At 32.9% G+C, this 16,594-nt stretch overlaps 2 protein-coding genes and 1 non-coding gene across 7 annotated transcripts; 2 read left to right on the forward strand and 1 right to left on the reverse strand.

The window, feature by feature from the left end:
- The first annotated feature begins 1,432 nt into the window (after positions 1-1,432).
- On the forward strand, positions 1,433-3,432 carry LOC100795180 (7-deoxyloganetin glucosyltransferase). 4 transcript variants are annotated; one of them, XM_014776319.3, is made up of 2 exons: positions 1,433-1,979; positions 2,256-3,432. In XM_014776319.3, the coding sequence occupies exons 1-2, from the start codon at positions 1,433-1,435 to the stop codon at positions 3,200-3,202; spliced, it is 1,494 nt and encodes a 497-aa protein (XP_014631805.1). In that variant the 3' UTR covers positions 3,203-3,432. The 4 variants fall into 4 exon arrangements, with proteins under 4 accessions (XP_014631805.1, XP_003526577.2, XP_014631806.1 ...); XM_003526529.5 differs by having other exon boundaries at positions 2,259-3,432; XM_014776320.2 differs by having other exon boundaries at positions 1,838-1,979; positions 2,206-3,432.
- An 840-nt stretch (positions 3,433-4,272) lies between these two features.
- Positions 4,273-10,434, reverse strand: LOC100794651 (RNA-binding protein 38). Of its 2 annotated transcripts, none has more exons than XM_003526528.5 (6): positions 9,622-10,427; positions 9,397-9,520; positions 9,078-9,183; positions 7,485-7,521; positions 7,088-7,346; positions 4,273-5,836 (listed from the first exon to the last, which is right to left on the reverse strand). In XM_003526528.5, the coding sequence occupies exons 1-6, from the start codon at positions 9,868-9,870 to the stop codon at positions 5,748-5,750; spliced, it is 864 nt and encodes a 287-aa protein (XP_003526576.1). In that variant the 5' UTR covers positions 9,871-10,427; the 3' UTR covers positions 4,273-5,747. The 2 variants fall into 2 exon arrangements, with proteins under 2 accessions (XP_003526576.1, XP_006581531.1); XM_006581468.4 differs by lacking the exon at positions 4,273-5,836 and adding an exon at positions 6,438-6,766 and having other exon boundaries at positions 9,622-10,434.
- A 5,034-nt stretch (positions 10,435-15,468) lies between these two features.
- Positions 15,469-15,553, forward strand: TRNAM-CAU (transfer RNA methionine (anticodon CAU)). The gene is given in 2 exon segments: positions 15,469-15,506; positions 15,518-15,553. It is a non-coding gene; the product is annotated as a tRNA-Met (tRNA).
- Positions 15,554-16,594: the final 1,041 nt, after the last annotated feature.

A 16,594-nucleotide genomic window follows, 5' to 3' on the forward strand; every position in this document is an offset into this window, starting at 1 on the left:
ATCCTATTTGAATCACTTATACCCTTAATCCAAAGTATATTTATACCATGATAATTATCTAAATAGTTTAATTATAAAAAAGAATATAATTTTGCTTAATTTAGCAAAATTGATTTTGCCAAGCATAAGAATCTAGGTGATCATTTCACAGCATCCTATACCTTATGGTAGTTTTGGGTTGCCCCTAACTCACAATTAAACATGCAAGTCTTACTTGTCTAACTTCATAGCAAAATATTATTCTTCGCCACCTGATTTCGCTTTGATTCAACAAAATCTCCTACACAATAAAATCGCAAAGCTTAAAAAATTATTTTTCTCTCTAATTTTCTTTTTCAAAGCATATTTAATTTTCTTCTCTAGTAACTTGATTCCTATTTCTGAACTTTCCTAATTTCTTTTATATTTTTCCTAATTTCACTCGTCATTTTTGCATAATATACATTTTTCTAGTAGGTTTGAATATACATTGAAATCCCGTTCAACGTAAAAGTTTTATTTTTTTACAGTCACGTTCGGTGTTTGAGAATATGTGAAATCCCATTCAAGGAAGGTCAAAGCGCCTCACTTACTGTTATTACAGATCATTATTTACTATTTTACTCTAGTTTTCCTTTCACATATACGTGTCACGTGTGCCATCACATTTCAAGACTTCCTTTGGCAACTCACAGGGCATTGTATTTGTACGGTTTGGGCCTAGAAAAAATTTAAGGTTTTTTTTAGTGGGTCTCGTTATGGACCCAAGATGATTACAAACACATTTTTCTCAGGACATATCCGCAGCACCAATAAAGCCTAAACTGCAAGTCCACTGCACTATTAAGCATATTCCTCCCCACTGAAAATTTAAGTAGCATATTCTGATTAGTATAGCAGCTACTTGAAAAATGTTCATTGCATAGTGTTCATGCATATATATCTTACAAAAGAACCACCCAGATTGAAGTTGAAAAAACAGTGTGAAAGGAAGGAGTGTTAATAGATGTTATTAGAAGTTGAAAAAGAACCACCGTAGAAAAGTGTGAAAGGAAGGGGTGTTAATAGTAGAAGCTGTAAAAGAGGTGGGGCCGGGCCCTGCCCAGCAGCACACGTCACTGTTTGCAAGATTTGCATATTGCATGCAATGAATTGCAGCTCTTACTTTGCTAAAATAATTTAGTTTGTATGACTTAGACCGCTTTTATTCAACTTCTTCTCAGCAAAATATTTTTATTATAAAAGGAAACTTTCCTACGGCATATAATAGAGTAATCAAGTTCAGTTTTCCTCCAATTTCAATTTTTTAATTCAATGTTTTGAATAATGTGGGATATTAATTGGTAAGCAGCATCCACGAGGCCAGCTCTCCATACGTGAGAGAACAGAAAGCACACGCAATTCACAATCACTTTCTCGTGCACAGTTATTATAAATTTGAGCCAAGAGAAGCATGCATGCATATCAATATCCACAAAAGAAAATGAATTCTTTGGATATTACTACAGTTGAGAAGCCTCATGCAGTTTGTATTCCTTACCCAGCTCAAGGCCACATAACTCCAATGCTCAAACTAGCAAAGGTTCTCCATTTCAAGGGTTTTCACATCACTTTCGTCAACACAGAGTTTAACCACAAACGTCTTCTCAAATCCCGGGGTGCAGATTCCCTCAACGGTTTCCCTTCCTTTCGCTTCGAAACCATCCCTGACGGTCTACCAGAGTCTGATGTAGACGCCACACAGGATACACCTACCCTGTGTGAGTCCCTTAGAAAAACTTGCTTGGTTCCATTTAGGAACCTCCTTGCCAAACTCAACCACTCCAGACATGTCCCTCCTGTTAGTTGCATAGTTTCTGACGGTGTCATGAGCTTCACCTTAATTGCTTCAGAAGAACTAGGCATTCCTGAGGTCTTCTTTTGGACCATAAGCGCTTGTGGGCTCTTGTGTTACCTTCACAATGGTCAACTCGTCAAAAAGGGCCTCGTACCCCTCAAAGGTACTACTATACTATATATTAATTTATGTTCTTTCAGTATTTTGATATGAATTTAGTGTATGTATGGATGAGGATTAACATAATTGATTCTTAAAATTAATTTTGGAGTAAAGTATTTTATTTTTGGATTTTTTTAAACTGAAAATTGATTTTCTATTCAGAATCAATTTCTTAATATGAAATTAAACATGTGAATATTTATATAATATTAACAACGTGATTTTAGATATAACATGAATTCAAACGTGCACTCAATTTATTACGTGCCTAAGCTAGCAGACTCGAGTTATATGACAAATGGATATTTGGAGACTGCCATCGATTGGTTACCTGGCATCAAAGAAATTTTGTTGAGAGATTTCCCAAGCTTCTTCAGAACCATAGACCCACATGATATTATGCTGCAAGTTTTGCAGGAAGAGTGTGGGAGAGCTAAGCATGCTTCTGCAATCATTTTGAACACATTTGAGGCTTTAGAGCATGATGTTTTGGAGGCACTATCGTCCATGTTGCCTCCTGTGTACCCCATTGGTCCCTTAACTTTACTCTTGAATCATGTCACGGATGAGGACTTGAAAACAATTGGGTCGAACCTTTGGAAGGAAGATAGAGAGTGTCTAAAATGGCTTGACACCAATGAACCCAAGTCAGTAATTTATGTGAACTTTGGGAGCATCACAGTCATGACTAATCATCAATTGATTGAGTTTGCTTGGGGACTTGCTAACAGTGGCAAAACCTTTCTGTGGGTCATTAGGCCTGATCTTGTGGACGAAAACACGATTCTTCCTTACGAGTTTGTGTTGGAGACTAAAGATAGAGGTCAATTGTCAGGTTGGTGTCCCCAAGAGGAAGTGCTAGCACACCCTGCAATTGGAGGGTTCTTGACACACAGTGGTTGGAATTCAACAATTGAGAGTTTGTGCAATGGAGTGCCAATGATATGTTGGCCTTTCTTTGCGGAGCAACCGACTAATTGTCGATTCTGTTGCAAGGAATGGGGTGTTGGGATGCAGATAGAAGGTGATGTTACGAGGGATAGAGTTGAGAGGCTTGTGAGGGAGTTGATGGAGGGGCAGAAGGGGAAAGAGTTGACCATGAAAGCCTTGGAATGGAAGAAACTGGCAGAAGATGCCACCATTCTCAAAGAGGGCTCTTCATTTCTTAATTATGATAATATGGTTCGTCAAGTTCTTTTGAGTGACAACTTGAAATCAACTTAAACAAGTTCAGTATGGACTTTGGATTTCATGTGTAGTGTCATATCTCTCAGCTCCTTTGAAAGATGCAAAGCGAGCTAATACAAGTCTAGTCTAATATTTGTGACCACATATATGAGTAGTCTGTGTGTCTGTCTTGTTTGTGATTATCAAGTTTACATGTCAATACTATTTCATAAACATATCATCTGATTGTTTTCCACTCTAGATAATATATAAAATCTTGTTGACGATTTTCCTGGTGATCTCATACATAGACAAAAACATATTAAATAAATAGAAAATGGCACTCATAATTTATATTTTATTCCCACTTGTTTAGTAAAACATTACAAGAAATTATATTTTAACTAATGAAACCGGCTTGAGCATCAGTTGGACGGAATCTTGGCATGGCTAAACCTTGTACGTCTTTAACTAATGAACTCGTCAATTTTTCAATAGTGGACAGTTTGGATTATGTGTAATTTCAATTGTGTGAACTTTGACTTTGTCTTCCAGTTTCGCTCCAAAATAAAACTTTATAATCGATCAATTTTGATTTTGAAATGTGGCTCACCTCCCCACATTGGTGCCTATATCTGCACCAAGTTGGCCACAATTTTATTAATAAAACTGCAACATTTTCATGGCTCACAGAATGTTAAAAATTATGAAGTTTGATACAGAATTACAGTTTTTCATTTTAATGCCATGCCAATGTCTGACTCCAAGATACTTAAGAGAATGACGGCAATTCAAGACGTGTGGCGCAACACCACAATAATTGAATTTAAAAAGGTAGATATATACACTTGCTAGGTTTACGTTTGGTGAAATATGAGGAAAAGAGAGGAGTAAAAAAGATGTGATAGATGATATATTATCCATAGAAAAAACAGAGAATAAAATAAAATATATAGATACATGAAAATGGTCATTGGTAAATATTAGATCTTGAGATATAAGAAAAGGGAGGAATGAAAGAATAGGAAGTGAAAAGTGACAGGAGCTTGCAGTGGAATGAAAAGAACTTTCATGGATTGGTTCAGTATCATCTGCAGTATATTCTCTTCATCTGCTTTAGGCTTCCATCAGATGCATATACTTTACGATTTGACACGTTATAAGATAATATAAATTCTATTAGAATAAACCCCTATTAGTTAGGAAGTCATCTGTTGACACTTTCATTGAAGAAGTAAACTTGTCACTCTTTGAATGAATTGATCGAATAGATATGTTTGAGATAATATTTAAATGGAAAAATAAATAGCAAAACCATCACAATGTGGTCTACAAGTTAGAAAGTAAGCAAACAAGTTTGAACAATTTTTCGTGAAACTATAATTCACATTTAATTATTACATTGACATTTCCTTTAATTATATATACTGTAAAAAAAAATTAGTCGAGAAATCAACATCCCAAGGAACAAATAAAATGCGTGTTTGGTTTCTCATCCAATATCACCTAACATGCATCTTTTGAACATGGAAATTCATATGAACGTGACGTTATCAAAGAGGAACTAAACACACTAAAAGTGGAAGTGTGAGTGTATCTATATCTGCACGAAATACGTCATAAAATAGAAAAAGGAATATTGAAAGTACTTCATTCATTAGTTTTTGTTGTTTTTTTTTTACAAAAACTCCATTCATTAGTTAAAAACATCTCAACAAGAAAAATATTACATCTCTATTAAATAATAATGTTTTTCCATATTAACTATTAAAACTCCTTTTGTTGGCGAGATTTTTCAAACCAATTAAAGATGAGATAGACTCAATGTTTCACACCAATGTTAGGATGACAAAAAAAAAATTAATAATTTGATTTCCTAACATGTAACTCTAATGCTGACCATTGTATGATGGGTTAAGAAAAAGAAACATGTCTATTTATCACTTGTATATTAACTTTGCGATTTATAAATATGACCATATCATAAATAAAATTTGATTCAACTGTAATATGAAATATAGTTATTTTTAGTATTTGTGATTAATATAAAACGAGTCACTGAATAAATAGTCAAGAAAGAATAAGAGTATGACTCTATTTTTCTCTTCTTTTTCCAGTGTTCCTCCCCTACGTGGTGAGTTAAGGATTCTCGTCCGTTTCATTTTATACTCTAGAACAGACCTAGTATGAACATAGTTTGATTTTATATGCGCGTGTTAGGCAAGAGTGTTGTACCGTGATAATAAGTTAATCTTAATAATGGATTTATAGATGGCAGAGATTCATTCATTTCACGTGTCGCACTTGTACTAATTAAATACGTCCTACATGTGTGAGTGGGTATAATCTCATATATAAAGTGAAAATCCCTAAAGAAAACGAGAAGAGAATGAAGATAATGTGAATGGAGAAGTTGATTAATTAGTCCATCTTTGAAAATGCCATAGCTGTGGAGAACATCGGTAATCAGCTAACTGAACCATTATTTCCTTAAGCAAAAAGCTTGTGGAATAAAAAAATTATGATATAATGTGGAAAAAAGATGAAGAATTAATGTGACTTGAAGATTAAACAGTTGAAACTTAGCAGGTATATATATTTATTAGTTCTTCCCTTGGCTATTTGATCTTTCTGAAGTTATAGCTACCCTGGCTGTTGTTTCAGAGGAGGTACGCGGCTGACTCTGTGAATCTGATCAACACCAACCATATAATAAATAATATTTAAAATTATGCTAAAACTTAGAGATCATAAGGACAACATATATAAATGATGATTAGCAATGTCAGTTTAGCAACTACGTAGTACTTTATTATTATTATTTATTACTATATATTTTGGGTACAGAAGCAAAAACATCAAGCAAAAAAAGACCACGAGTAGTCTCTAACGAAGCCACTCATCGCATGCATATGATATTCCACTAAGCGAATAATTGACTGATATGTTCTAAACATGAATATGTTCAACACACATTTAATTTGACAGGATGTTCCACACATATATAGCTACTAATGAACTTAAAGTATTTTGTTAACTTGTTTTATTTAAAATTAATAGTAAATGCAACTTTACTTCATTTTACATATTTTCTCGTGTATGTCAGACAAGTTTCAATCATCACTCGCATACCATCAGAATGATCCAAATCTGTAAAACGAAATGCATAGCCCATCTCATTTTTATGTTTCAATAGTATGATTTTTTTTTTCACATTCTATCAAGTACTGAAGTTAGAAGTTGATCCAGCATAAGTCACAAAAGGGATAGAAAAAAAAAACGTTCTGTTAGCTTTGAACTGTAATGGCCGTATTTATTTAAAATAAAAAAATTACAGCACTGGTATATACAGTACAATATATATATAGTATCTAACATGCAATGTTGGCCAGCCCATGCATGAATGACAGAACATTTGACTGCTTTAAAGAATTAACCACCACAATTATTTATTTTTCCTACTGAAAAAAACCACATGTATCCACTATCCACTGTTACTTTACACGATGACCCTCTCTCCCTCTGTCATGACTTTCCACGTTGACCCATTATACATCATACGATTCATGGCACAACCGAGACAGCTCATTCACATGGCTCTGTGGTTGCCCATGTGGACCCCTATAATGGCCATACATATATATTGCAGCCAAATCATAATATATATTGTGTCAGTCATAATTCATAAATCTCTATGTGTGTGCATCTCTGTCTCTCATCTCACTCGCGCAACATCTGTGTTTTTTTTTATATCGGTAGTATTAATTATAGTGTTAATTATTAGTTTTTTTTTGGTTAATAAGAGAATTGAATGATGATTTTTTTTATAACTAGCTAACTAATCTTGGGCGCGTCTGAAATATATGTAGTCGGAAGAAATAAGAATAATTAAATGATCAAAAGTAGTAATTAAATTAAAGAACATAAGAGAATTAAAGGTACCTTTAGGGGAAGGAAAGGTTTGCCTCATTGGTGATTGTTGGGGAGGACGATATCCAGAGAATGAGACTTCTATTGGTGTAGGGTAGTATAGATAGGACGGTCCAGGTGATAGACGATTTGCTTGGGGAGAAGAAAATGTGTTTCTTGGTGCTTGCACAGAATAACCATAGTAATATGGGGTGCCCATGGTAGAAGATGATGCTTCATAAAGTTGTTGATAGTATTGTGGTTGCTGAATCTGTGGGTTGTACATCGTGGCCTGTATTAATTCAATCATTAAGTTAGCATTATGCAAGTGTTCTCCACTATTACTATAGCTAAATTGAGATATGATCATTAGTGTGATATAATCTACATGTTGCCGACTAGTGATCATCAAATTGATAAACAGACTTACTTGGTGGTACCCATAATCAGGAGTGTAGGTTGTATAGCTGCGATAGAGTAAAGTTGAAAGGAATTTAATTAGTAGAAAAATATATGAAAGGAAATATGTAAATTGCATTAGTGGATTTCTTTCTTTGAGAACAAGTAATGGCTCAAAATGGCATGAACTTGTGAACTTAATGTGTAATCTTTTTCAGGTAACTTCAGTGTATAAAGTGAGGAAGAAAGAGATATAGATTAATGTTTGTGTGCCCAACATGGAGGTCTAATACGTGCTGTCCCTAAGTTTGAATTTACTATGACTTCAGTGATTGTTTTCTTTTAATAATAATAATAATAAAAGATTGTGCAAACTATGAAAAACTTGTTGCCCAATAAACAGAAAAGGAAGAATTCATAAAGAATAAAATAGAAGGATTAGCTTGGATGTTAGGTTCTCAGATGATAATATCATGTTACAAGAGGGAAACACATAAAAACAATTATATAAAGACCAATTATTATTCACGGACGTTTCATTAATTTTATTTTTGTATCTTTCTGTTAATGTGACTTCGTTATATTACTAACATGATAAGATAAAAAATAAGAAAGAATGCCATAGCTGGTATACTAAATTAATGTATTTGCATATATGCGGGCACACCTACATAAACGGTGATGACTGTGTAAACTCACAAACTGAGGTTAAACTGGCGAGTTACTCGCTTTTTAAGTAATCAAACTTTAATCAGTGTTACTTTAATCACCACATTTCATTATAATATCTTTTGCTTTAGTGCAAAGAATGCAACTAATGTTAACATTAACATTTTCTAGTCAAACGTACCAACTTGAAAAGTCTGCATCTCTACACTTTTTCATACAATTTTCCACGCCTAGTCTTGTACTTGAAGTTAAATTTTAAATATATAGTACTTTAGAGCCCTGGCATGAAGAGTACATGCTGGTGTGAAAATGACTCAGTGGTTCAGAACATGCAAAAGTACCGAGTGCTGTGGGATTTTATCTTTTACAAGATCACATTTCAAATTAATTGATGCAGGACCACTGAGACAAATATACACGTATATGCACTATCAGGGACCACACATATCCACTCATCTGTTGCTGTTATCACTAGCATTTTTACTATTACCATAGTTGTATAATTATCTATATCATTGATACTATAAATATAATAAATTTAAAAATACTAAAAACGGAGAAATATATATAGATTTATAGAAAGACTCAAGCGAAAAATGTTAAAAGCAATTGATTAAGGAGCTAAAAAAATGCAATTGATTTAGCATTACAAGAGTGAGTTGAGATTATGGAAAATAGAAAGAGCAATAATGCACGTTATGTGGATGTGGATGGCAGAGCAACCTTTTTCCAAATGTACTTTTATTACGATATGATTCTTAGGCTGACACTGATGCCTACTATAACTGGTGAGTAGCAGTGAGAAACATCATATGCAGACACCAGACAGTAAGATGTAGCGCGTCCACATGCACTTCCCCATTAACATCATGGACCAGTTTCTTTGACTAGGAGTGATACCAAATTATGATTTTATTAATGGCTCCAGTAAATGAACAAAGCTAACTCAACTCACCCATATGGTGGATACAGAACAGGTGGTGGCGGCGGTAGTGACGGCGCCGGTCCCGCTCCTGGAACACCCTGTGCTGTTCCTACTCCACCTTGAACTGTATTCCTCCCTGTGTTACCAAAAATAACCGTGTAATATCAAATTACACACACATATTATATATATATATATATATATATATATATATATATATATATATATATATTGATAAAGAGTATTTATAAATAAAAAAGAAAGTTAAGGAATATGAGTTATTATAAACTTTGTGATTCTATCTATTCCTATGAGAAAAAAAACTATATAGTAAAGGATGAAAATTAACCACTAGGTGGTGATGGTCTAGTCCTTCCAAGAGAAGCAATATTACAATTAGCTCTTCTTCCATCTATTATTGGATTTGGATCAGCACATGCCCTTCTAGCTGATTCTTGTCCACAGAATGTTACCTGCATATATAGTGTTACTCATACTCTACAACAAGGATGAAATAAATAAATAAATAAATATTAAGTTGGCGTATTGAAGGTAAGTAGTAATGTGAACATACGAATCCATAGCCTTTGGATTTTCCGGTGTTCTTGTCAGTGATGATGACAGCTTCAAGAATATCTCCGAACTGCTCGAAATATTTGCGCATTTCTTCGGTAGGAGTCTCCCAGGCTAGTCCTCCAACGAACAACTTAGTGAACGTTGTGTCTCCGAAGGGTGACCGATAATGCGGGTGGTGATGAGCCATTGCATCCAAAGAAGAAATGGGTGTCCTAGTTGGTGCATGAAGACTCGCTGTCTCACTCATTTAAGCTCTTTCTTCTTCTTTTTTCCTAGGCCAAAATTCCATAAAATGTCTCTGCTTTGTACTATATATGTGTGATTGGCAGCAGAGGAATCATTGCATTTGAAGAGGGTGAAAGAAGGAGGTAAGGTGGGTATGGTTTATGATGGTGTATTATGGTTATTATTTGATGGCTGTTTGGAACAGAGGTGTTGGTTGATTATGATTGCAACAAAAATATATAAGGAAAGGAAACAAATTTATTATTTTTATTAAAAGATGTGAGTGAGAGAGAGGGAGAGAGAGAGAGAGAGAGATTGACAGCTGCAAACTCTAATTTGCTGGCCAAAAAAAGAGAAGGAAGAAAGACAAGGGATTTGTGAAGTGTCAAGTGTGTGTGTGTGGCCTCCCTGTCTCTTCTTCTCTGCATTAATATACTCTTACCATCTTATCACTTTTCCGTTTTCGCTAGCTTAACTACTCTTAATATGCTTGTCCTTCTGTTCTTCTCCATTGGTATATTTTTGGCTTCGCTTTTTCTGTAACACAACCACATATACCCAACTTCCTTTGTTTTTTTTTTCTTTCTCTTTATTATTTTTGACAAGGATTCCTTCTGAAGCATCGTCATTTAATTTACCCTTTAGCCAAATATATATATAAATAAAAAAAAGGAGATATGGACCCTCTGATCATAATTCGATTGGTCATTTTACATTTTAAAGATAGATATTGTGCAAATAATGGATGGGGAAGAATAAAGGTGTCTGTTTTGCTGATAAGATTATTTCGAATGTTAAAAACAAAAAATTAGAAACGTGTGAAATCTTATAAGTAATTGTTTTTATTTTTTATTTTTTTATGCATGCATCTCAAAAAATTCTTCCTAAGCTATTTCAGCCTCGACAGAACCTTTTCCTTCACCAAATGAAATGAATTTTTTTCCAAATTTTTATTCCATCCACATCTTTCCGTGTGTGGTTTGTTACTGCAGGAGCCAAAAGTAAAAATTGTTCTAATTTTAAATTTAACCTCTACAACTTCTTCGTCCTTACCAGTTGTTTTGTCGATTGTATTTGACTGTGGTAATTAATAAGCATGTACTACCGTTACACAACCTTTTCCTCTTATGTTGGGACCAAAATATATGCCTCATGATCCCATGTTCCTATGCCTCAATCCGCAAGTAAAAAACTATTGGCAAATCAACCAAAATGAATAGGAACGGTCACAATTAAGGTTTGATTGGGAAAGCAAAAAATATAAAAAGGATACATTTCATTTCAGTTCTTGATTAAGACTAATAGGAAATCATGTGAAAGCAAGGCACGCATTTAGCGGCTGCGATGAGAACAAAATTAAATTCTGTTATGAGTTATGTATCCATCACCATCGTATCATTCCCTTGTCAATCGTGATCCGTGACAGTAACAATCTCTAATGCCAACCATATCAAAATCATATTCTCCAACAAAGATAATCTTATTTGAGTCAAACAAGAGATGATAAATTTTTTCTATTTAAATGTTTAACACAATCTTATACTCAAAAATCTCAAATCTCTTATTAAACTAGAACAAGTTAATACAATATTTGATTGTAAGCCTAACATAACATAACATGCCATATAGTATATATATTTTTATTAATAATGGTAGACCATTATCTTGTCCAGATGCCCCACATGAAATGAGAGCCTCAAAACCTTACTTGCTCCCGGCACATAATTAATAATACTTTTCGAGGATGATTCTCCCAGTTATAGTTGGATCATACATGTTTGGCACTCCCATGTAGAGCTAGCTTGGCCTTAATGATTATGCATTGCATGAGTATGAGCACACGCGCACACACACACATATTCATATTATAGAGAGATGAGAAAAGAAAAGAAGAGAGGCCTAGCTAGCTCAGAAGAAGTCATTATCTAACATTGTTGGCAGCGTTAGGGACGAGGAGACAGCTATAAGGGCCCTCTTTTTTTATTTTTTCTTTAGAAGTCTGCAGTGCAGCAATACAATAAGTTATTAGTCCGTGAACTGGCAGTTCTCTCCTCTCCACATGGGGTCATATCAGTGCTCAAGAACTATGAGCTGGATTTCCATCTACTCAAGGGATTTTAGGAAGCACACACACATTATATGTGACCCCCCTAACCTGGCTTGCTTTGCTTTCATCAACCAACACCCACCAATCAATAATCTCCATTTAATTAACACTTACAAATTTCTACTTCTTCCTACATTTCACCATATAAACCATCCTTTTCTTCCTCATAGACTTCCTCTTTCATTTCTTCTAACCACAAAAGATGCTAATTCCTATATATGTAAATCCATCAATCCCTGTTTCATGAAAGTCAATTCTTCTCTTCTAACTCCCAACAATGTCTGCAATTTACGTCATTTTTTCCCTTGGCAAATGGGATTCGAACAAATTCATTATCTATTATTTTGTCACAAACTAAGATAAAGAACTTTCACAATCTAACTAGCTAACAGAATAATGTTTAACAATTTATTGCCTACTTGAATAATTATATATATATATATATATATATATATATATATATATATATATATATATATCCTTTCAACAAATTATTCTGACATTCTAATTATTGCAACATTAGAAAACCTATACATTTTGGGCAATAAAACATTTAACTTTTTTCATTTTCATTTAATAGTGTAGGTTTTTGTAATTAGGGAGATATCAGTAAGATTTGTCAGGGGTACTTCATAAACTCAGCTATAGATAGATGTAGCTTTTGAGGTGGAAAATAAATTCTACTTGCAGTGAGCAATTGAAGGTATCTTTCAATGATTTCGAGTGCAACTGAAGAAATTAGAGAGGGCGCGCGGCATACTAATGCAAATAATCTAATCAACATTACATTACTGTCGTAAGCTAGTTCATTGATATTTTGATTTCTTTTGTTCTGCAATATCTACAACAACACCAATCACTTGAAGAGAGAAGCATACTAAACATCATATATATGATGTGGTATGGTTGACAAATAATCATGTCCCTCAAGCATGTCATAAAAAAAATTTCATTCACCTCAATGCATAAGATTAAGATCACAATTAAGAACATCTATGAAAAAAGGTTAGTCAGTAAATACTAAATAGATCTTCGTACTTCGAGAATTACCCTCGAGCTCCCAGAGGAATATCTTAGACACCCAATAAAAAGAAAATATAATCCACTATTGTGTATCCCGAACTCATTTTTAATCATCTAGTTTTTTCAAACAGTTAATTATTATTTTTTTATTTTTCTTTTTCTATTACATGGTACTACATATTATATTTATATTTTATATATTTTATTGTTTAACAACATATTAAGTCATGGTTAACAAAAAATAAAATAACATATTAAGTGTCCAAATATAATTTTGTTTAATACACTTCAATCCCAAGAATGATCTGATAGGAACCTCTTTCTTGAAGAAGAACTTTTGTTACGAAAGAAAGGCATAAATTGTATTATTCGGGATTACATCATTACTTTCATTAGGGTCTAGCAATTTTTTCATATAGTAGTATTTTAAATCTTTCTCAATTTGCCATAACAAATCTTTTACTCCTAGAGGGGGCAAAAGAGCGGGAGAGAAAATAGGGATCCGTAAAAAACTTATTATTTTCGATGGGTAATTATTATGATACCTTTTATCTCCTTTGACGTATCATTTATTTATTTTTTTACTTTTTTTTTTCTCATGGTAACATTTGTCAAATCTTTCACTTTTTTATCTTTCTTTTTTTCTTCTTCTCTCGTTCTATTATCCATTCCAAAAATGTTTGGAATGGAGTATTATATGTTGTCCATACTGTCTAATAATTATAAAACATGGTTAATTGCAAACACTTGAATGATCTCAAACTATTTAGCTTGAGATGTATGAATTCACATTGTCCACGAGAAGTTATCCACATGATATGATATGTAAGTCTCTCCAAATATAACAAGCTCATCCTAAGAATAAATTAGAATAATAGAACTAATAAACTTTTTATCGAGAATAACCAGGAGCTTACAAAGAAAAAAAAAAAAAAAGCTATCAAGATGTGAGAGAGAGCTCTCTTTATGTTTAAATAAGGGTCACATTATTAAATAATGCGTAAAAAAACCAATTAAAATATGATAATAACACTCATTATTGTGATGTATGAGCAACCAGCAGTTGATTTGAAGTAATTGCTTTTAACAAATAGTTTAGAGTGTGTTTGATTTACATTTTCATTTTTTAAAAATTATTTTTATTTTTAAAAGATTAAAATTCTAAAAACATGTTTGTTGAAGTAATTGCTTTTAACAGATAATTTAGAGTGTGTTTGATTTGCATTTTCATTTTCTAAAAATTATTTTTATTTTCAAAAGATTAAAATTCTAAAAACATGTTTGGTTTAACTTCTTGTTTTCTACTTTCAAGAAATAAAAACACTGAAAATGTGTTTTCAAAAGGAAATGTATTTTTAGATTTGCTTAAAATTACATTCCTTGTCAAAAGATTAAAATTCTAAAAACATGTTTGGTTTAACTTATTGTTTTCTATTTTCAAGAAATAAAAACACTGAAAATGTGTTTTCAAAAGAAAATGTATTTTTAGATTTGCTTAAAACTACATTCCTTGTCAATACGTTTTCATTTCACCCAAAATGAGATTCCTGATTTAAACTCAAAACACTGAAAACGAGATTTTATTTTTTTTAGTTTTTGGTTCGTTTGGAAAAATATTTCACTGAAAATGAAAACAGAAATCCAACCAAACACATTTCCATCACCATTTTTTATTTTCAGTGAAAATGAAAATAGAAAACAACCAAACCAAACACCCCCTTAGGGATCTCTACCCCTCTTTTGGTTATCTTGTAATTCTTTCCTTTTGGGCCTTTGGCCCGATGAAATTAAAAAATATAGAGAGAGAGATGAAATTGATTAAATTATGATAGTAATGTCATTAAAATGGAAATAATTTCAAGATATAAGTGTGTGTGATACGTGCATACCTCACTGTGTGGTATAGGATCCTATTGTTATTGAGCTATCACACAATGCAAATAAACGGAAGGTCTCACTATATGTCAGTATGTCACCATATTAAACCTAACATAATTCGAAACAAAAACATATTTTCATCTTGTATTGTTCCCGCACACCTACAAACACATAAAAAAAAAATACATTTTTTTTTGTGCATTTGTATCAATGGAAACATGTTTCCATCAGGGATATTTTGTAAAAAAAAAAATACAACAATCATAGGGTGTGAACTTAGCAAATCAGTAGGTGAAATAATAGTATACTTATGAGTTTCGAATTCGATTTAAAAGGCTTGGACCAAAGAAAAAGGCCTCTGTAGAAATAGAATCTCACATATTAAAGTCGAACCCTATAAATTGAATTTTAATGGACTTATTATGTCTATTTTAGCTTGAAACACCCAGAGAAAACCTGAATATTTTTTATTTTACGATGAAAACCAGAATTCAAAAATATTTCCAACTTAAAAAAAAGAAGCGAAAATGACCAAATACAACTCTTGAGTCTCGACCATTGAAATCATGTGTGTGTAAAAATATAATTTATTAGTGAACATATTTAGCTTGTGGGGTGGTGGCGCAGTTGGCTAGCGCGTAGGTCTCATAGCTACTGAGTAATCCTGAGGTCGAGAGTTCGAGCCTCTCTCACCCCAATTATCTTTTTCACCACTTTATTAAAACTGGGTTTAAATGCTTCGCGTTGACAGCAAGCAATCCATTTTTGGGCCTATTGATAACCAAAGCAGTTAACAATTTCTTCATATTAAATATATTACCGAAGGTCCATTAACATTGTCCTGAGCCTCCTTTAAGTAGCATATCAATGGGGGGTTTCCTCATGTGTTAAAGTTGGGAGTAATGCCCAAGAATTTCACCGGTAACAATGGGACAAAATAAGTAGAAAATTGTTTATTTTATTAAAATAATTTTTTAATAAATAAGTTTAAATAAACTGACTCAATATTGATATCTAAATTAAGCTTACCTGATTGAGGGAGTCATAGGACATTTATATTATGTTTGACTATGAGGAAAGAAAGAGAGATGAAAGAAAGTGAAAAATAGAGTTGTTAGTTAGAGATGAAAGAAAGTGAAAAATAGAGTTGTTAGTTAGAGATGAAAAAAAGTAATATGATAGATAATAAAATTATAAATTAAGCATTTGTCAAATTACGTTTGTGCTCATATTTTTTTTTCTGCTTTAATATTTTTTTTAAACGATTTTACTCTTTTGAAACAAACTAATTTTGAATATGTTGGGTCTTCTCTTAGTCTGCTATATTCAAATATGTTGGGGGGTGCATATTTGAATTTGGAGAGCTCTCAGCGCATTTCGCTTTTCTCACATAAGGCCAATTTTGTAAATATATCCCTTTCGGTCATCTTTCTTCACAAATCTGCTTATATTTGAGTGAAAACTTATTTGAGTGAATCCTACATGTTTTGTATTAAAAAAAAACTGAAACATTATACTCAAACGAACGACAGAAATAAAAACTTAATTTCTTTATTTTTCATTTTAATCCACACTTTCTTCGCTTTTGTTTCAACCGAAACGAACAAGATCTTACAGGAAACAAAAATAACATGTTAGGTACTTCTTCGTTACAAGTTTGTCACATCTCTCGTCACAATACAATGAATATCTTTCATATGTAGGGTTTGTGATTGTTGGAGCTTCGTAATTAACAATG

The sequence above is a fragment of the Glycine max genome, chromosome 6, assembly GCF_000004515.6.
Source record: "Glycine max cultivar Williams 82 chromosome 6, Glycine_max_v4.0, whole genome shotgun sequence".
Classification (NCBI taxonomy): domain Eukaryota; kingdom Viridiplantae; phylum Streptophyta; class Magnoliopsida; order Fabales; family Fabaceae; genus Glycine; species Glycine max.